Source organism: Carya illinoinensis, chromosome 16 (assembly GCF_018687715.1).
Source record: "Carya illinoinensis cultivar Pawnee chromosome 16, C.illinoinensisPawnee_v1, whole genome shotgun sequence".
NCBI lineage: Eukaryota > Viridiplantae > Streptophyta > Magnoliopsida > Fagales > Juglandaceae > Carya > Carya illinoinensis.
Window position 1 is genome coordinate 24,782,559 of NC_056767.1, and position 22,401 is coordinate 24,804,959.

At 33.8% G+C, this 22,401-nt stretch overlaps 1 protein-coding gene across 1 annotated transcript; it reads left to right on the forward strand.

Annotated features, from left to right (window-relative positions):
* The first annotated feature begins 18,736 nt into the window (after positions 1 to 18,736).
* On the forward strand, positions 18,737 to 21,942 carry LOC122299473 (histone H1-like). Its single transcript, XM_043109805.1, has 4 exons — positions 18,737 to 19,092; positions 19,185 to 19,991; positions 21,219 to 21,302; positions 21,423 to 21,942. Exons 1-4 carry the CDS (start codon positions 18,883 to 18,885, stop codon positions 21,705 to 21,707), a joined length of 1,386 nt encoding a protein of 461 aa, XP_042965739.1. The 5' UTR covers positions 18,737 to 18,882; the 3' UTR covers positions 21,708 to 21,942.
* The last annotated feature ends 459 nt before the right edge of the window (positions 21,943 to 22,401 follow it).

A 22,401-nucleotide genomic window follows, 5' to 3' on the forward strand; every position in this document is an offset into this window, starting at 1 on the left:
TTATTTTTAATAAAATCTACTTTTTAACCTATCACATCAGATTGATGCACATATTAATACACAGTTATACTTGTAACTAAATTTTTCTTAAAAGATATTGCAATGCTTATCGTTACTCATTTCTGGGTGATGTATGACTCAATTAGCCAAAAGCAAGGAGTGGATTGCGTTTATGTCAATTAAATACAATAGTCTCCGTTGAAAATAACAAACATGGAGGAGTTCGCACGCAATTATGGATTTTTTATTTTTATCTTTTTAAAAAATAAAAGAAAAGAAATCAGTTTATTGTATAGACCCTCATATGAGGATTAATTCTCAAGAAATTTTATTTACAGTCTTTATTTAGAGACTGCATGTATAGACCCTCTATTAAATAAGAACAAACATTATTTTATGAGGGATATTTTTGTAATTTTAAAAAATTTTAAAAATAAAATTTTCTAAACCTATATTGCAGTACCCATTTGAGGACTAGACGTAGCATTGCTCTTAATTCTCTATGTTGTCTGTTATATTATTAAGCTCATATTAACTTTGGCGGGATTTGAATTCTGTGCTCATGTGTTTTGACGGTCTTGCTCGTTTTGTCTCGAGGTAGTTTGCCTGTTATGTTTCTAATAATCACATAGCTGGCCCATAGGCCTTGGGCTCATGAACCTTAATCTTTGATCCACTCTCTTGAGTGGAATATTAGACCTAGTACAAATCATTTTCGAACATACCAATTTCCTCAGAGCTTGGGAACACAAGATTAGATCAATGCTCAAGAGTTTCAATTCATACGAGGTGAATCATAGTAAACGTGTGGGAAATGAAGTGGCTCCTAAGTGACACAATACATGAATGGACCAAACCCATGAACAGGGCAAGGAACTGGACATTCTAACCGTTTTTCACATGTGCGGAGGTTCATGTATAGTAAAGTTATCCATTTTGTTGCTACGAGGTTGTTTTGATTTCCTTTATTTATTATGTGCACAAAAGTCCTAAAAGTTTTAGTTTAATATAAAACAAACTCAATATTCTCGCTTTGATATCTTATTATATTATTAATCATCCTGAAATGTAAACCAATAAAAGGAGACAAATTTAATCGTATAATTATATTCTAACAAATAATTATTTATTTTTTATTTTTTTGAAAGGTGACAACAAATTATTTTTGTGGAATGGTATATATTTGAGTCATAGAGGGGCCAAAGTAGCTTAAGGAAACGTCTTTGAGGTTGTGTTTAGATAGTGAGGTGATATCAGATATTCTATAAATTATAGTAAAAAAATAATAAAAAAATAATAAATAGTAGTACAAAATAGTAAAAAGTATTTAAAAAATAATGTTAAAATAATAAATAGTACAAAATACTTCACCACCCAAACCAACCCTAAATGGGCTCGAGATCATAGAGGGGTAAACAAATTAAAATGAATAATAATAAAATAATTGAAAATGACATTAAATTAGTACTTGTTAAAACCGTTAATAGAGAGATGAATTTTATAATTAATGACTGGAAACAATAAATGAGGCTGCATGGAAAATAAAGGTGTGGCATATTGAACGTGTTTGATCACATGAATGGGGTTGGAAATTAAATGGGCTTGAGATTCATGAAAAAGGGGCAAATAAATTAAAATGAAAAATAATAAAATTGTTGCAAATGACTTTAAATTAAGAATAATGCTACCCTGCCACTTGTATATGCCCGCTCCAATTGACCGCATGATGTGGCTCCTGATGTGGCATGCCATGCGGCTTGCTGAAGGCAAAAAAAATTCAGCCCCTTTCACGTTGACGAGTCTATCTGTGTGTTTGAACTCCAAACCCTAACCCCCATCTTGCAGCCACCTACCCTCCTACCTCACGGCGTAGACCACCATTTTTGGCCCCATCTACGGCAAGTTTTTCATCCACACAGAAACTCCACATGATTTACTATGATTCGACTCCACAAAGTATTTCATCCGATTTGACTCCACACAATTCAACGCCCCGGGATTCGACTCCACACAATTGTTCTAGAGTAGATAAAGAACGAGACTATTGATTTGGTATATTTCTTTCACCTTCCATTCATTTTCTCATGAAACGTGGATGGGATTTTTTTTTTTATCATTTCTACTTGTTCTAGTGGGTTTTTCTCATTCTAGAAATTAGATATATAGGTCCTAATTGGGGTTTATTAGCCTAAGTTCTTTCATTGGACTCCACTTTGTTTTCTTATTTTCCTATTTCTCGCAATGTCTTGCAAACAGATGGAACTAAAACTCCTTTGTGAGAGCTTAAGCCAATGAGTGTGTAAATAGAATGCTAAGAAGAATGATCGTGCTAAAATCCAGTGCTGAGGATTTATGTTTAATAGTATATGAGATGCTTACAATGGAAAATTAATAAATTATATGAAGTGTACCTTCCCACGAGGAACCAAGAGAAAGAATTTGATGGTATATCTCCCCATGGGATGGGATGGGGGAACCTGGGGAAAGAATTTGGGTTAGTGGCAATCACAAGCTCCAAAATTAGTATAAAATTAGTTTATAATTTCTTATTCAGGGAAGGATTTTGGTATGTTAGTTCTTTCAACCTAGGAAAACTTTCTTGCCAACCTTGAATCATCCAAGAGAATTTACAAACATCTAATGCTCCAACATATCAAATGCAGTGTACTCCATGATTGTGAGTAATAGGTTTTTAATTTTTTGAATCCATAAATGAGTTTTTGGTGTATTGAGCAGTTAAATCTTCTCACCTAATAATATAACAAGATGTCAGATGATTTTACTACAAAAATATCCTCTTTTTCTCATGAAGACGCCAAGCAAAGCCTAGCCAACGAAACCACCATGAAAATGCTAGCAAACGAAACCACCAAGAACATATGAAGAATAAACAAACAATGGAGAAGGGAATGTCACCATATGGCCATATTTGGGTGGGTAGAACCTATGTTGTCGAGAGAATATTAGTCACTTACAGAAGCTCTGTGCTGAGAGAACGTGCGGGGAGCCGATGTTTAGCGATGGAAGGCACTCATGACAGTATGATGGTGTTCAGCGACGAGACAACCACGGAATAGTGAGGGGAGGGCGATGGGACGGTAAGGGACGGTCTAATTCATCTAGAATTTTGAATGAGTTCAAAATATATTCCACTAGATTTGATTCAACCCCTTTTGTTGTTATTTTTTTAAATAATATATGATGTGGCATGACATGTCAGACAGTCAATTGGAGCGGACACATAGAGGATGGCATAGTAGCACCCCTCTTAAATTAATACTTTTTAAAACCAATATTAATAGAGATAAAGATTTTATAATTGATGAGTGGAAACAATAAATGAAGCAGGAATTTAAAGCGGTGGCTTTTTGTTTTTTTGTTTTTTGTTTTTTTATAAAATATGCTACATTCATTAATAATGGACATTACAACTTTGACCTGAAACATGCTACATTCATTAATAATGGACATTACAATTTTGACCTGAAACATGCATTACAAGCCAACTACAACATTAATAGCTCCCTAGTATACAACTATGATTGACATGGTCTAGTCCGTGCTGCAAACCTCTTCAGACCACCGTTTGAGAGACAACACAACTTTATCCAAGACAGAGTTAAACAAACCTCATACTTTGTCTAAGACAGAGTAGATGACACACTCTGTGGACAAAAGTCCAAGAGATTATATGTTTTTTTTTTTCTAAAACAAAAGACATAATAGAATTTAAAGATATATAGAAAAAAAATGAATTACATTTTGGAAAGATATAGATATGCATTTTCAAGCTTGGAGGAAAATAAAATATTAACTAAGTAACTGTGATGGTGTGTGAGAGCCACGCGCCACCCTGAGAGTATGGCGGCTAGTTAGGTCTAAAGCAATCGATGGCCCTAGACCCAAAGAAGCCATGCGTGGTGGCAGAAAAGCACCCTTAGTGGTGGCACATGGATTTCATGCTCCCACTTTGGACCGCGAGTGTGGCTCACGCACATCTCCATTTGGCAAATTATTCGTCGAATAAAGGATCGATGCCTTGGAAAACTTGCGGTAGTCGTTGGACGCTGAATAGCATCAAATTGGCCTTCCTCTATACTTAGTCTTGAGAAAACAACAACAACAACAACAAAAAAAAAAAAAAAAAGATAAAAAGAAAAAGAAAAGGAAAGAAGAAAACTAAAGATGAGAGGATGGAGGGATGAAGGAGGGAGGAGGGGGAGCCTCTCCCCTCTGCCTAGGTTTAAATTTGGTGGTGGTTTCTAGAGAGAATGAGGAGTCTGTCTCTCTAAACTAGAGCCGGCTTGCTTTTAAAGTAGTGGCATAATAATCAATGATTTTACAGGAATAGGCTGGAGATTAATGGAGTTAGAAATTAATAGTAGTCAAATTTGAAGAGAGGTAAATGAGTTAAAATGAAAAATAATAAGTGGTTGCAAATGACATTAATTAAAGAAAATACTTAGATGGCTCAATAGAATTAAAAAAAAACAATGCTTTAAAAATTATATTATATAGATGTTAGATGCATAAATACTTGTTTTGCAATAATAGCTTTGGTCGTGTGTTGGGGGCATGGCCACATAGGATTATATTCAGTAGCACAATGCATTTATGTACAGAAACTAGGGGTTGAACTCACAAAATTAGATGTAAACAAGTCGAGTTTGAGCAAATAGTAGGCGTTCAAACATTATTCATTTAAATTTCATTCAAATATGAGTCAAGCCTGCGCGAGCTTATCACCAAGTTGCATTTCTATTTTAGAAAGATCTCCTTTAGTATTTCAAATTTATTCACGAGCTACTTCATTTTGACAAATTAAATAGATTATTTACATTATATTTTATAAGTTTATCCACAAGTTTTGAGAAACAAACTTTGACCTTTTGTTAATATCTCTATAAGTTTAACATAAACACATATCAACAATTATGTTTATAAGTATTCAAGTTAACACAAAAGAAAAAGGAAAGAAATATAGTAGAATGGGCTCGAGGCAAGGAAGAGTTGAGAAGAAAACTTCTATTGTCTGTATTGAAATTGAATCAATAAATCTATACATTCTAGAGAAAATTAAATACAGCCTGCTGCCTCTAGCTTAAGCATAAAAAATGAAAATAACTAACTATACAACTTATCAATAAGGACAAAATAAAAGAACAAAAAATAGAAAGAAAAGAATGTTGTAGAATCATTTTACATCTTCAACCTTCCTCTCGTATATGAGTAGCAAAGTGTGGACGACTTATAGCTTGTGTTGCAAGATATAAGCTACCTACAGTTGACATTCTAGGGAGTAAATACTTTGTAATACCAACTGGATATAATACCCCCGCACAAGATGGAGAATGGAGGTTGATAATTCCCATCTTGAGCAAGTGAGACTGAAGGAGGGTTGATGGCAAAGCCTTGGTAAGTAGATCAGCTCGTTGCAAATGGTTAGGAACATAAGCTGTAGAAATGGAGCCTTTAAGAATTTTATCTCTAATAACATGGCAGTCCAATTCAACTTGTTTAGTGCTCTCGTGGAAGACGGGATTTGTTGCAATATGGAGGGCAGCTTGGTTGGCACAATGGAGTGTGGTTGCTTGAGGAAGTAGCACATGTAGGTCAGTAAGGATGAATCAAATCCAAGTGAGTTCAGAAGATGTGGCTGCCATTGCTTTATACTCAGCTTCAACTGAGGAACGGGACACAACAGTATACTTTTTGGACTTCCAAGAAACCAAAGAATGACAAAAAAAAAAAAAAAAACATAGTAAGTAACTTTTGGGTGTCAGGGCAAGATGCACAATCAGAATCACAATATGCAATTAGTTGCAATTCAGAGGAAGCGGACAATAAAAGTCCTTGACTAGGTGCGGCCTTAATGTATTTCAAGACTTTATTAGCAGCAGCTAAATGGACTGTGGTGGGCTTCTCCATAAACTGACTAAGAGTTTGAACTGGATAGCCGATGTCTGGTCGAGTAATGGTTAAATATAACAACCTGCCAACAAGTTTTCGATACACAAAGGGTCAGTGAGATGCATACCAACATCTTTACTAAACTTTAAATTTTGTTCCATGGGAATTTTGTTGGTTTTAAGCCTAAAACAAAAGAATCAGCAAGGATATCTAGTGCATATTTGCGTTGGCAGATATCAATTACCTTTGGTGATCGAGCCACCTTAATTCCAAGAAAGTACCTTAGGGTCCCAAGGTCTTTTATCTTAAACTTGTCATATAAACATTTTTTTATGGCTGTTATAGAATCCATCAAGTCACTAGCAACAAAAATGATATCGACATAAACAAGTAAGACTGTAAAACAAGTGTCATTAGTCCTAGTAAAAGGCTGTAATCAGCTTTTGACTAGGTAAAATCAAAATTCAACATGCATGAAGTAAGTTTAGCATATCATTGTCAAGATGCCTATTTCAAACCATATAAGCTGTTGAGAAGCTTGCAAAGTTGTTGAGGCTCCCCTTTTTCATAACCTGGTGGCTTATGCATGTATATATCCTCCTCTAAGTCATTAGGGAGGAATGCATTATTTACATCAAATTGATGTAAGTGCCAACCCTGGACAACAACAATAGAAAGGAGACATCTCATAGTAACCATCTTGGCTACTGGTGAGAATGTCTCATGGTAATCAACTCCCTCCTATTAGGTATACCCCTTTGCAACTAATCTGGCTTTCAACCCTTCCATAATTCCATCTAAATTCCTCTTAATCTTGTAAACATATTTACAGTCTATGACTTCCTTCTCAAGAGGTAGGTTAGTAAGAATCCAAGTTTCATTTTCCTCCAATGCTAACAACTCAGCATCCATGGCCTTACACCAACCAGGATCTTTCGCAGCTTGATAATAAGAGGGTTCAAAATCAGTGGAAAGACTAGTAGAAAAGGCTTGTAAAGTGGGTGAAAAAGAATGACAAGAAAGATAATTGTGCAAAGGAAAAGAACAAGTAGTGTGAGAGGGAGGTACTTGAACCAGTTCTTGAGAGTTTGAAGTAATGGCAGCCTGTTGACAATGAAAGTCTTGCAAATAAGTAGGGGTTGTTCTAGTCCTAGATGACCTACGAAGAGGTGGTTGGGATGGAGGTGAAGGGCTACTGTCATTAGATGAGTTAGGAGGAACAGAGGATGGAGTGATTTCAAGTTCAAGAATGGTAGGAAGAGGACTGATATGCACATATTCAGGAGATGAGACTAATCTGTCATGAGTAGATTATGAAATTGGAGAGAGACAGGTCATTGGTTCTAGTGAGATGAAAATAAATTCATCTTGACTATGTTTAACAGGTTCAGTAGGGAAAGAGGTTTGAAAGGAAAAGATGGTTTCATGGAAAATAACATCCCTAGAAAGGAAGGTGGTGTGAGTGTCGAGTTCCAACAACTTATAGTCCTTTACCCTAAAAGGATAACCCAAGAAAACACACATTTTACCTCTTCGATCAAATTTCTTTTTACCATGCGAAAGAGTGGATGCAAAACACAGGCAGCCGAAGACTTTAAGGTGTGAATAATTTGGTTTAGTTCCAAAGAGGGCTTCATAAGGACTTCGATTTTCTAGCAAGGGAGTTGGTATCTTATTTATAAGATAGGCTGCAGTTAAAATGCAGTCATTCCAAAAGGACAAGGATAGACCAGATTGGAAAAACAAGGCTCGAGCTACATTTAAGAAATGCTGATGTTTTCTCTCAACAATGCCATTTTGTTGAGGTGTCTCAACACATGACCTTTGATAGATGATGCCCCTTTGATTGAAGAAGTCAATCATTTTAAACTCAATGCCATTATCAGTACGAAGATTTTTAACTTTGGTGTCAAATTGAGTTTCCACCATGTTACAAAAGGATTCAATACATTTTCTTGTTTCTGATTTGATTTGAAGCAAATAAATCCAAGTGGTTTTAGACAAGTCATCAACTATGGTCAGAAAACATCTTGAACCATCATAGGCAACAGTAGAGCAAGGGCCACAGATATTACAGTGGAACAACTAAAAAATAACAAAGGATTTAGGGCAGGTTTGGTAAGTAAGATAAGAATTTTGAGTTGATATGAAAGTTTAAAAGATTATTTTTTTAGTATCATTATCGTTTTGGGATTTGAAAAAATTGAATTTGAATTCGAAAAAGTTAAATTGTTTATTATATTTTTTATGAAAATTTAGAAAAGTTATAATGATAAGATAAAAATTTTGAATTGAGATGATAATTTTGATTTGATATGTTTTTACCAAACCTACCCTATGAGCGCTAACAGGGAAATGGAGCTTGTGTTGCTTAGCAAGAGGGCAAATGTAACAAGGAGCATTTTTATTGAAAATATAAGTATCCTTCACAACAGGATCTTTGATTAAACTAAGTCTAGAATCATAAATGTGACCTAGGCGACAATGCCAAAGGTTACTAACATGAGTATTACTGTGACGCCCCCAAATTCCGTTTGGGATTGGACGGACATTTGGAGCGTCGAGACATGTAACACAAGGTTACCTGCCCCCGTTCATGACATATAAGATGCAATGTTCCTAACATGCATCTAATATTATGCAATATTCGCAGCGGATAAATTATTTCTTTAGCAATACTATGCACCAAATTGAAAATATCCCAAATGCTTAAAACATACTTGATATATAAAGACTCATTGAACAACTAAGATCATAACACTAGTCCAAAATGATAATGATCCAAAAAGTATTGGAGATGCAACTCCATCGTACAAGTAGTAATTTACGTTAACTACTATATTAACATTGACGTCGCATCGTCGCTCAGTCAACTGTGTCTAGTTGGTCAGCTCCTGATTCTCCTTCAGGTCCTGTAACAAGATCTACCATTCGGGGGAAATGGTAGTTGGGACTACCACAGTGAGATTTGATTACAAATCTCAGCAAGTTAACAAAAAACTTCCACACAAGCTAATGATGCATGGATGACAGTAAAAGCATAAATGCATAATCAAATTCATAAGTAATTAAAGCATAACTTGGCATACAACATAGCATAATTGACATAACTTAAATTGAAACATGAACTGAACTTGACTTGACATGAACTTGATCTGAAACTTGACTTATCATGAACTTGTTCTGAAACTTGACTTAACATGAAAAATACATACTCCACAGTTGTTGTGGCCCCATGTATTCTACGTGTAAATACATACTCCACAGTTGTTGTGGCCCCATGTATTTTACACAAACTTGACTTAACATGAAAAATACATACTCCATAGTTGTTGTGGCCCCATGTATTCTACACAAACTTGACTTAACATGAAAAATACATACTCCACAGTTGTTGTGGCCCCATGTATTCTACGTGTAAATATATACTCCACAGTTGTTGTGGCCCCATGTATTCTACACATCACAATGTAGTTAAATACATAATCCACAGTTGTTGTGGCCCCATATATTCTACACAAACTGAATGTACTCAAGATGAAACGTGACTGGAATATGAAAGGACTGAATCCCTGACGTAACATAACGTGACTTGAACATAACTTGAAATACATGACCAACTTGAGATAGAAACATTTCGTAACATGGCATAACATATAATAGACAACATATTTAACATGACATACTTGCAACAGTGAATATTACATGACTTGACATACCTGTAATAGATGGCATACTTATCATGACGTACTTGTAATGTACAACAATACATGACAGAATATATTATGTAACAAATAAAATCTGATGACAGAATAAATTCTGTATAACAGACAATTACGTGATAACTTGGCATGGCAAGACATATAAGATAACACACATACATACACTGTAGTTCCTTTACTTAGCACACATACACAGTAGACTGCTAGTAAGTTAAAAGCTAACTTACCTCGATCTCCGCGTTTCTTATAAAACCTTAAGCGCGATCACGAGGAACTGTAATTAGTGATTTTAAAAGTTAGCACTAAATCACTAATAAATTGAAATATGGAAAATACTAATTTAAAGAGTAAAATTTCTATTTTACTCTCTGCATGTAGGAAAATGACCGTTTTACCCATAACTTAAGGATTTTGCATACTAACTCCAAAAGTCACCAAAATTTACATGCCTCATGTAAATTTTATCCTCAATTCATATATCAATTTAGAAAAATTTAAAACTAATCACAACTATTAAAACTCCATAGGGCCGAAATTCTCATATGCTATTTCTATTGATTTTTGTTTCCAACTTGTTTTGATCAACCTTTTGATCTATGACTTATAAATATGTGATCTTCAAACCAAACCATCACATGGTTTAGAAAGATGTCCTAAAACATATATAAGCTTCTAATTCAAGATCACATGGTTAAAAATTAACCAAAACATAAATTTAGCCAAGAACATCCACACTTTGGCTTATTTGAATATCTCTTTACATAAAATTTCATATCTTTGAAACTAACATCAAATATATTCAAAATAATAATATAACATGTATATAAGATGCTTAGGATCCTCCAATAAAATTATCAAAGTCATTGGAATAGGTTTAGACCACCAAAGAGTTAAACTTTCTCAAAACAGAAACTGTTTTTCCTCTTCCAGTTTCTAAGTTTCTAAATCTAAGAAAATCTTTCATCAAAACCTTTAATCATGCAAAAATCCTCAACCAATAGTCATATATACATGTTAACAATACTCCATAAAAATTTCGGACCAATATCTATCCATTAGCTTGGTCAAAAACTTCAAACTATAACATATTCTCCAGTTTATCTCCCAGAATGACCTTTCTATAGTTTATATAATATTTTATTGACCAAATGATCTTCAAATGGGACAAATAAGATATCTATGTAAACTAGACTAAAAAAGGAACAACTTATATGAAGGGGAATTTATGATAAAACACTTACAAAAGCTTCGAAATGGGTGTGCAAAAGAACTCCTAAAAACTGTCCGAGAGAAAGTGTTTGATATTCTTTTAAAGGAACGTGTAAATGAAGATAAGTTCGTGAGTGATGGCTAGAGATGCTTATGGACGAGATAAGGAAGATGATAAGGCTGGAGTTGAGAGTTGAGTGTAGTTTTCTCCTACCCAAAATATCTATAAAAGATTATCTCAAAATATTCTATCCAATAATATCTACAAAAATCAGTTTAAGATATTTTCCAAATGTGGAGTAGACTTGAAAGAGTAAGGTGGCTAAAATCTTTCCATGTGTATTTTAAATCTCTATTCTTAAGATATTTTCCAAATGTGTATTTTGCTTAGGTGTCATGATCTCACACCTTGATTTCCTTCACAATTCCAACTAATGGTTTCTCTTTGTGCCAAGTATCTAATACTATTCATTATGTGTGGTTAAGATCTTGCCAAGTGTCCAAATAAAATTTCGCTAACCTAATTTGGACATTTCACACTGTGATTTTGAAAACACTGCGCTTAGTACGTTTACCGAGGTTACTATTCACTCCAAAAATAAACGTAATAAACTTAGTACTGAAAAATCCTAAATATTCAATTAAGCCTAGTGGTGTAGACTATAATGTATTCTGACACTTCTAACTATCTCAAATAATTAAAATCGCATTTCTGGCACCATAGTGAGTGATAACACTAACTATGTTGACAGGCTAAAACCTATGCGATTAGTGGATTCGTGAAAGCTTATAGAGTCTTCACGAGGTTCCTAAAGTCAATAGAAATTCCACAATTGAATTTCTAGCGGGCTGTTATAATTACTCTTGACAGACATGCAAAAACAAGATGACAATTGAGACAAAGCATCAGTAAGAGCAGTGGGGGAAACAGCAGTAGGTAAGAACTTATATAGGTTGCACTTCACCCATCCCAATCGTGGTCCAAGTGGAAAGGTCATGTATAAAACATGCATTAGACAGAAGAATCAAGCAACAAGTCAAGTTTTCAGTAAGCATTTTCACTGAAATAAGATTGAAAGAAAAAGAAGGCACACACAAAACATTAGTAAGGATAATACTATCAGTGAGTTTAACATTGTCCGAGTGAGTGACTGGCATACAAGTGCCATTGGGCAATTTGACAGTATATTTTACCTCTGCAGCAAATGAAGTAAAGAATGAGGGCTACAGATCATGATCTGTACCTACAAAGTCAATGATCCAAGGAACATTATTTAAGCTACAACAATTGAAAGCGAAAGAACTACAGCAAATGGAGCTTATACCAGACATTTTGGAAGCTTTTGGTGCTGTGGAATTTCCTTTGGAAAGAGTTTGTGCCTGGCTTACAGAGGAAGATATTTATGTTGAATAAGGCTCATGAGTTGCTGATATTGTTCCTTGGTGAAGCTAAGTTTGTCTTCATACACCTCCTCTTGAGAAGAATCTATGGACAGGCTAGTCTGATTTGCAAAAGGGACTACTCCATTTTTCTTGTACAATTTGTGTACCAGAGGATATCCATAAAGTTTATAACATTTTTCAACAACAGGACTTGTCATGTTACAATGAGTGCACACAGGGGCTAGAGCATTACCCACTTTAAAACAATTATCTAGAGTGTCTCCTTGAACATTGCAATGTGTGCAATAGGGTCTGCCCTTTTTCTGAGCAATAGAGGTTTTATTGTTGTATTTGAAAGAGGGATGAAAAAATTTGGTAGCTAGTGCCATAGTGTCAGGAGATGGAGAGAAATTAGTGAGGTGATGGTGTTGTTCTTGTTGTTGTATTAGGGAAAAGACCTTATTAACAGTAGGCAATGGTTCAATGAGCATGATTTGGTCCCTGGCATTATCATACTGATCATTTAAACCCATGAGAAATTATATGACACGATCCCTTTGGTGTCTATCATTCAAAATGTTCAACTGACCACAAGTGCAGGTAGGAATAGGTTCATAAATTGAAATTTCATCCCGAAAAGTTTTAAGATTACCAAAATAAGTACTCACAGAATCTCATTCCTGACAAAGACTAGCCAAGTTCATCTTGAGTTGAAAAATATGAAGGCCATTTTGTTGTGTAAAACAATCTTTGAGTTCTATCCATACTGCATGTGCATCATCCACAAATGCTACACTAGATTTGATATCTATGCTCATGGAGTTTTGAATCCAAGACACTACCATATCGTTACATCTCTCCCATGCATTAAGCAAATGATCATTTTCATTAGTAGGTTATGAAATGCTGCCATTAAAGAAACCCAACTTATTCTTCGCTCTAAGTGCTCGACGCATTACCCGAAACTAGGTAGCATGGTTATCGACGGTTAGAAGATCAGTGACAAGAATAGTGGTTGTACTATCACTATTTTCAACTCGAAAATGGTTGTTTGGGTCTGTGAAATTAAGGTAAGAAGAAGTCTGATTTGGTTCCTTTTCTATCATGGCTAAAATGTAAGAAAGTGGATTAGTAGCAAGAGGTCACCAAAAGAAAACCTTCTGCTCTAATACCATAGCACAAAAGAAAATGGTAAGAAATAGAGTAGAAAGGATTCGAGGCAAGGAAGAGTTGAGAAGAAAACTTACGTTTTCTGTATTGAAATTGAATCAATAAATTTGTACATTATAGAGAGAATTAAATACAGCCTACTGCCTCTAACTTAATTATAAAAAATTGAAACTAACTAACTATACAGCTCATCAATAAGGACAAAATAGCAAAGAGAATAGAAAGGAAAGAATGTTGTAGCTTCTGACATCTTCAGCCTTCCTCTCGTATATGAGTAGCAGAGTGTGGATAACTTGTAGCTTGTGCTGCAGGATGTAAGCTACATGCATTTGACATTCTAGGGAGTAAATGCTTTGTAATACCCGCTGGCTGTAATACAAGTAACATATCTTAGTATTAAGAACATGTTCAACTTATCTACTTAAATATTTAAAGTGTTCTCGTTATAAATATAGAGACAATACTATAACTATCAACAATTATATTTATAAGTATTCGAGTTTATGTAGGCTTGTAAGAGTTGAGCTGAGTCTTATACAAGTTATATTGTTTAAGAATTGATAATAATTTTGTGTTTACAAGCATCTCATTTAATAAATAAATTGAGTCGAACCTAAATTTGACTGAACTAATGACGAGGGATTGCTTAAGCATTCTTATTTATTTACCGCCCTATTAAATTATAAGATCACACTGACGGTGAGTTGAGAGATGAAAGTTTAATAAAATATTATTTTTTAATATTATTATTATTTTAAAATTTAAAAAAATTAAATTATTTATTATATTTTATGTGAGATTTTATAAAATTTGTAATAATAAAAGATTTCTTATATCTAAACGATGCGTTAAGAGTTACATGGAACACTTTTCTCAAAGTAAGTTTGTTCCCCTTCCTCACGGTCTTTAAGTGCAGAAACCGGACATTCTCTTTCTTCTTTTTTAAGTGTGATATATCATTGGCGATGGAAGTACTTGCTATATTGTTTTGGTTGGACAATAGGTACTTCGAATAACTCAGACATAGAGGACACAAGCTAGGACGTTAATTGGTACAACTTGGTATGATTTAACTAACAAACCCCTCGTGCCTTCATTCTCTTTGGCTTGAAACTACGTGGCAAACTTTCCAAGTAGGATAGATTGAGAATTTGATCAGCATTGTCGACCATGTGAATTATACCCTATGTGAGATAAATATCGATGATCTAGATCACGTATTTTCCCCTCATTATACGAAAAATAATTATTTGTTATGAGTTATTTATGAAGAAAAAGATTATTTGTGATGAAGAATATATTTATTTTAGTTTAAAATAGTTATTTTCATAATAAATAACTGACCACATAACAAGAGTTTTTTTTAAATAATATTATATATAGTTGTAAAGTACATAAGCATCATGCAGTCACTTTAAAAAAGAGTATGATCTATTATTATAAAAATAATTTTTTTTATATAGGTTTCATATTTATTTATTTTTTTCAAAATTATTATAAGAGGATTGCATATTCACGACTGCAAATATTATTTTTTTATTTTTATTTTTTTATAAGGTAGTTTCTTGCCCTTGTCTCTCATTAATCTTGCAATCAGTGTACGTGTGAGGAGTGAGTGAATAATGCCCGAATCCATGAGAGAGTTGTTCAACAATCATCCCATCCCATGAACGGTGGGATGATGAGCAAAGTTAAGAGTAAATCATTATGTAGGGTGTCATTAGTAGTCATAATGGGAGCTAGTGCCAACTATCATGGGAAGACAAATAGCTTCTAGCTAGAAGCATAAAGCCTAACCCTAAAACAAGCCAATTTTGGCTAGAGAACTTCTAGTAGTACACAAGCAATAAATTAAGTCTAAGGCAAAAAAAAATCCGATTAATTGTAGTATGCTTTAAAGCAATATTCGTACATCAAAATCATGTCCGAACTTTGTATTAAATGTTTTAGACAATATTTAAGATATGGATTTATCTATCTTATTCAACTTTATAATAAGGTCCAAATTAAGAAATCAAGAAGTTTTTCATACTATTAGAACAAGCAAAAAACAATCAAATTCTAATAAAAGTTCTAACTTATACATATCGAAAGAGAAATAATGTTCTTCATCTCAAATTTTGTCATTTATAACCACATTTAATATTATATTGTTGTAAGTTAGCGTGGAGAGTTGCTGACTTGATAAGGTTTGATTTCTAGGATTAACCGTTTGGTTTCAAGATGAAACTTAACTTATATAGAGCGATACTCTTTTATCCGACCATTTATTTTAAAATCACTTTATAATCAAAAACCATCTCATGTCATCTTACTTTCTGATCCAAATACAAAATTTTCAAAAACAATCTCATATCATCTTAACGCAACAATCTCATTACTATTCACAAACCATCTTAACTCATCCCGTCTTATCTCATCTCATTTCTTAATCCAAACATACAAAATTTTCAAATTTTTGTGTTTTGTTTGAAAATTTTAAAAAAATTGTAATGATTAAGTAATGATTAGATAGAAAAGTGGCATTTGAATGTTAAAATAAGCTGAAATAAGCTGAAATGAAATTGATTGAGACCATCTCAACATCCAAACAGAGGCTCAAACGTACCTATTTTCTCACAACTTGGGAATATATTATATAGTGTAAGAAGCTAGATCAATGCTCAAGAGGTTCAATCCTTAGGAGGTGATTAAATTGGAATTTGGATGTATTAGAAATGATCAAGTGGCTCGTAACTCACTAGATATGCTTGGCACGTGTCACAAATGAACGTCCGGTGGAGTTCCTATACAAAATTCATTTCCCATAACGTAACTAATGGTGGATCTTCAATTGTAATGAACCATTTATTCAATGAAAAAGTTTTTATCAATCAATGGAACACAAGATTGCATGTTACATGATATAGTTCACATGTATGCATGTTATTAACATGTTTATTTGTTTTTAAAAAGTCAATTGTGTAATTATTTCATCCATATACACATTATTGATCATGATGTAGCAATGATGACAAGAGTATAGAGAGACCATTTTGATATGAGTATGGATCGAGATTCGGACAGAAGTTTAAGGTTTAGAACGAAAGAGATAGGCACATAAAATAAGACAATTATAAATGTTCTCGTGTCTATTTGATGTGCCTATCTTTTTATGACTCTAAACCCTAAAGTTTGGTAAGGAACTTTAGGATATTCATTTCATTTTGAAACTTTTTCTACCTAAAGCAACTAATTGAAAAAATGATCAAATCCTAAGGCTAAGGACTATTTTTGTTTATAAATCTCAAAAAAGTAAAGTCATAAACTGATATAGTTTCATATAATACATTAGACATATTTTATAGTCTAATATATCATATTAAGCAGCGTAAGTTTATGAGTTTATTTTTATAAAAAAATTTTGTAAAAGCATTTCTCTTTTACTTTTGATCTACCAATTCATTTACTAAAATAAAATATTAATATCATAAAAACCTAATAATAGTAAACAAAGGAACATTGTTTAAAAGTCTGCTGAATTTATGAAGATGTCAACATTAAAAGTGAAGAGGAAACTAAATTTTATAATTGAAGAGAGGAAGCTAGTAATGAGGCTGGATGAAGATTCAAAATAAAATGACGTCCGAAAAATAAAAAGATAAAAGTGAGCGATATAATTGAAGCGGCATAACATCATTACTCTTTTTTAATTGAATCAATTGATGAGTTGGAAACAATAAATAAGGCTGGAAACGTGGGATAGTGAAGGTATTTAATGTGAATAAATTGGAGATTAATGGAGTTGGAAATTAATTAGGCTCGACATTGAATAGGGGTAAATAAATTAAGTAATGCTAGATAAAATCTTATGGTGTTCCGTGCATTTCTATATTTTTTTAAAGTAAAGTTTATTATTAAAAAATAATTTTTCATATATGTCTTAGATTTACTTACTTTTTAAAAAAAAAATGAGTGTACATGATTTGCACATTTTAGAACTATATATCAAAATTTTTATATACATATATCAATAACTATATTTATAAGAATTCAAGTAACATATTTAGTACTAGAAATATAAATTTTATATTTTATTTTCCATTTTTCTTTTGTTGCCCTTATTAAACGCAATAATTAGAAAAAATTAATATATACTTAGGGCCTGTTTGGAATTGTGTTAGGAGTCTTAAAAAGTGTTTAAATAATCTTAAAAGTTTTTTAATGAAAAAAATTAAGTCGTTTAGGTGTTACATATTAAAGAGCTTTTAATCTCAAATAAGCTAAAAAATACATTGATGAATTTTGATGTTTTTCTTCAAACGTGCTTTTCCTAATAATGTGAAACTTAATTCAAATTTTAAAAAGATTGTCAATTGACGAAAATATCCATATAACTTTAAGATAATTACAACTTTCAAATTTTCAAGGATATGATTATAATATTTAAAAATTTAAATAATCGTCATTTCTACCTCAGAAAGTATTTTTTTAATTTATTTCCAAATGAACGTAACATGTTTGAAAGTGTTTTAAACATATGGTTACCAAATAGTAAATAACTTTTCAATAGTCGAATTTATTATTTAAGTTATAAGTTATAAGTCCTAAAGTTATAAGTTATATTTTCTACCGCAATTCCAAACATGCACTTAGTGTATGTATGAGATTGCAGTGAAAAATATAATTTATAACTTTAGGGTTTATAACTTATAACTCATGTAATAAGTTCTACTATTAAAAAATTATTTACTATTTGGTAACCATATATTTAAAATACTTTCTAACATGTTATGTTTATATGGAAATAAATTTAAAAAGTATTTTCTGAGATATAAATGACAGTTATTTAAATTTTTAAAAATTATGTCTATATTCTTAAAATTTTAAAAATTGTAATTATTTTAAAACTGTATTAGTCCTTTCGTATATTAACAAATTTTTTAAAATTTAAATTACGTTTTGTATTATTCAAAAAAATAATTTTAAGAAAAAATATCAAAATAATAATGTTCTTTAAAAGTATTTGTTACCTTATTTGAAATAAAAAATAATTAATATATAACATTCAAACAACTAATTTTTTTATTAAAATTTTTTTAAAATTATTTAAACATTTTTTAAAAGTCTTATTACAATTTCAAATAGACCCTTATTCTATTATATTTTCGAAGTAAAAATAAAGAAAAACAGCTCATATTTCAATTTAAAATGTTAACATAATTTTGAATAAAGAAACACACTTTAAAAGGTTAATTAATACATGTGGGGGAAGCCACGTCATCAGAAGGATGCTCATCCTCAGCGGTCGGATTAAACGTCAATCCAATCATAAGCATTTTGGTAAGAAAAAAGGAGACTACTGTTCCCCATTTCCTCCCCCAATTCCCCATTCACAATCCCCACCTCACTCTCTCTCTCTCTCTCTCTCGATCTCGAAAATCCCCCCTTTTCTCTTTTCTAGAATCAACCCCATCTCTCTCTCTCTCTCTCTGTCTCTGCATAATCCATGGACCCGACGCTACCGTTGCCGTTTCCTCCGCCGCCCAGCGCCACACCCTCCTTTCCCGACCCCACAGCCATCCCCGCTGTAGTCCCCGCCGCCACCGAAGCTCAGAACCACCTTGCTCATGCAGCCAACCCTACCCTTAACCCCAACCTTCCCCCTGCCGCCAATCCTGCCCCACAGCTCAACCACAGCCACCCGCCTTACGCCGAGGTAAATTTTCTTACTTTTTTTTTTTTTTTTTACCAAGATTACTTCTTTTTTGTGTGGTTTATTTAATTATTTATCTGCTCTGTGGCTCTCAGATGATATACGCGGCGATTGCTGCTCTGAATGAGCGGAACGGGTCGAGCAAGAGAGCCATAGCCAAGTACATAGAGCAAGCTTACTCGGGCCTACCGCCCAGTCACTCGGCCTTGTTGACTCACAACCTCAAGCGCTTGAAGAACACCGGTCATCTTGTCATGGTCAAGAAATCGTACAAGCTTCCTAGATCTGATGCGTCTCCTTCGGCTCCTCCAGCTCCTTCTCTTTCTGGGGACCCAAAGGGCCAGGGCCGTGGTCGTGGCCGTCCTCCAAAGCCCAAGATTGCTCCCGGTCCCATTATTGAGCCGAACGCGCAGCCCGTTCTGGTCGCTCTTGGGCTCGTGGACGATCCCAATGTTCAGCCGGTGGAGGCCAAGCGAGGTCCTGGTCGTCCACGTAAAACTGGGCCGGTGGGCCAGGATGGTGGTCCTACCAAGAGGGGTAGAGGCAGGCCACCTGGGCCTAGAGTCGGAGTGAAACCCAGGTTGATGAAGAAGACTCCGAAGCCCAAGTCTGTGACGTCAGTGTTGGGCTCTAATGGGCTCAAAAGAGGCCGCGGACGCCCACCCAAGTCCCAGCTCAAGACCATGGTTATTCCTTTCGCCCCGAACAATGTCCCAGCAGTAGCACCGGTGGTAAATGTACCGAGGCCTAGAGGTAGGCCGAAGAAGGATGCAGCTGCACCAGTTTTACCGGTGTATGCAGCTGATGGTGTCGTTGGAAAATTTCCCGGCGGACCGCCAAACGTTGGCAAGGCCCGGAAGCCGAAAAAAACAACCGGGAGGCCGGTTGGCCGGCCGAAGAAGGTAATTCCTGTTCTTTTGTATTTTATTGCAAGTGTTATTCCTTCCTCCATAATGGTGCTTGGTTGGGCTTGGTTCGGTGTTTCTATCCTTTTTTTTTTTTTAATTGAAAAAAAGAAATTTTTAGTAAGAAAGGAAAAGCTATCCATATTGAATTCTGAATTATTTTATCTTATTGTGTTGTGTAGTTGGAGAAATTGGAAAGGATATAAACAGTTCCTTCTCATTGAGGACCATGATATTGCACATAGAAGAAACTTACTGCAAAAAATATTGCTCTCGCATGTTTTTAAGGCCTGGGTTGAATAGCCTTAAGTTAATAACCTCTTTTTTCGTTTTATCCTTGATATGACAATATCCAAACACCACAAAAATAAATATTTTTTTATTTTTAATTTTAATTTTTAATTTTTTTTATCTAATCATTATCTAATGATTTTAATTTTTTCAAAATTTTAAACAAAATACAAAAATAATTTAACTTTTTCAAATACTGAAATAAAAATAATATTAAAAAACTTTATTCTAACAATATTGTAACTTTATAATATTTCTAATAAAATTTTTTACTTTTATTTTCCAATATCTCATAAAATGTCTAACTTAAACTATTTTATTACTAATCATAAACAATTTTACTATTATTTACAGATCATCTTATCCTTTCTTACTATCCAAACGAGGCATAAGTTTAAAAGTAAATTTTTGGTTCAACAATTACTTATTGCAAAGTTTATGGAGAACGAAAGCTCCTAATGCCCCGTTTAGGTGCTGAATGGAGTTGAAATTAATTGAAATCTTTATGAACAATAGTGAGTTAAAATAGTGGAGTGATTTTGTGGGTTCCATTAAGATGAGTTTAGATGTGTTTGAATGTTAAAATGAGTTTAGATGTATTTATAGGAAGTTGAAAAAGGTTGTGGGTCCTGCATATAAAGAGGCGTTGAGTTGAAAAAAGTTGTGAGTCCTATGTGTAAAGAGGTTTGAGTTGAGATGTTGAAAGTTAGATTCAATTTAAAATTAGACTGAATTGAGTTAATCTTAGTTGAGTCTAAGTTCTAAATGAGACTAAGTGTTTAAGTTGTTTTAAAGTAATTTTTGGTTCAACTATTATGCATTGTCAAGTATTTAGTTTGGAATAGGACTTGCAATTTCTTTATTTGGTTTTTTGGTCCTGTTCAATTTCTTTATGTATCCTCACTTTGCCTTTACCATCTTGAGAAAACAAAGAACGCAGCTCCATTTGCTCTATCTGCAGTGCCCGACGCACAACCAATCGCCTACGTAGATCTTAAGAGGAAACTTGAATATATAGTAAGTTCCTATGTTTAGTATTTGGCGAGTTAAATCATTCTCATTGCTTCACTGATTTTTTCATTTCAAATGAGCTGTATTTATTTCAATGAATATGTTTTTTTTTTTTTCTCTTTGTAGCAATCTAAAGTGAGTGAAGCTGTTGCCGTGCTGAAACATCAGATAACTAACGAAAGCGCTGTGGTGGCAATCCAAGAGTTAGAAGGGCTGGCAGCAATGGACATTATTTCGGCACCATTACAAGTTGAAACCCAACAGCCGGAACAGTTGCCACCGCCACAACAGTTGCAACAGCTGCTGCATCCGCCAGAGCTGCCACAGCCACAACTGCCACAGCCACAACTGCCACAATGGCTGCCCCATCAGCAAGAGCTGCTACAGCCACACCCGCCTTTTGCTCCATAATTAGTAAGAATTTGTGCAACCAAAAAAAGACCCTGTTTTCGGGATCTAGAATGAGTCTTGATTGTGAGGATCAATAAGCTGTCTTCTAAATGTTTTAACATAGCACTAGAGGAAATGATCTGTAAAGGGAATAGGTAAGTAGAGAAACTAATTTGTCATTGATGGTAGAGATTGATTATGTTCATGAAGTTTGTTGTTTAATTAACTTTAGTGCGACCATTAAGCTTATCATTAATTTTTTTTTCTTTACCCTTTTCATCATCCTGGTGTGAGTGAAGAGTACTACTATTCTAAGATCTCTACACCACACCATTTAAATATCATAATTTAATTTATAAAATTAAATTTTAAAATTTATCTTTCAAATTAAATTATATCGTATAAATAATGTATAGTATAGAGGCCTTAGAATAGAGTGTGCAAAATTTGTCTGCGCGGCCATTCCATGCCTAAGATCTTCAGATTTTGACCAAGCGTTGCTTTTCTCTCAGGTTGTGCTCCTCCAAATGTAAGGTCTCGTTTGGATGTTGAGTTGGGTTGAGATGAATTGAGTTCTGTATGAATAATAATGAGTTGAGATGATGAAGTGAGTTTTGTAAGGCACATTTAAGATGAGTTTAGATGTGTTTAGATATTTAGATGAGTTTAGATGTATTTATAGGAAGTTAAAAAAAGTTGTAAGTTAAAAAAAGGT

Bases quoted from the DNA above. Each gene is read 5' to 3' on its own strand.
- LOC122299473 (XM_043109805.1), top strand. From the start codon at position 18,883: ATGGACCCGACGCTACCGTTGCCGTTTCCTCCGCCGCCCAGCGCCACA. The intron at 19,093-19,184 runs GTAAATTTTCTT...TGTGGCTCTCAG, and splicing joins GCCACCCGCCTTACGCCGAG to ATGATATACGCGGCGATTGC. The intron at 19,992-21,218 runs GTAATTCCTGTT...GAGAAAACAAAG, and splicing joins CGGTTGGCCGGCCGAAGAAG to AACGCAGCTCCATTTGCTCT.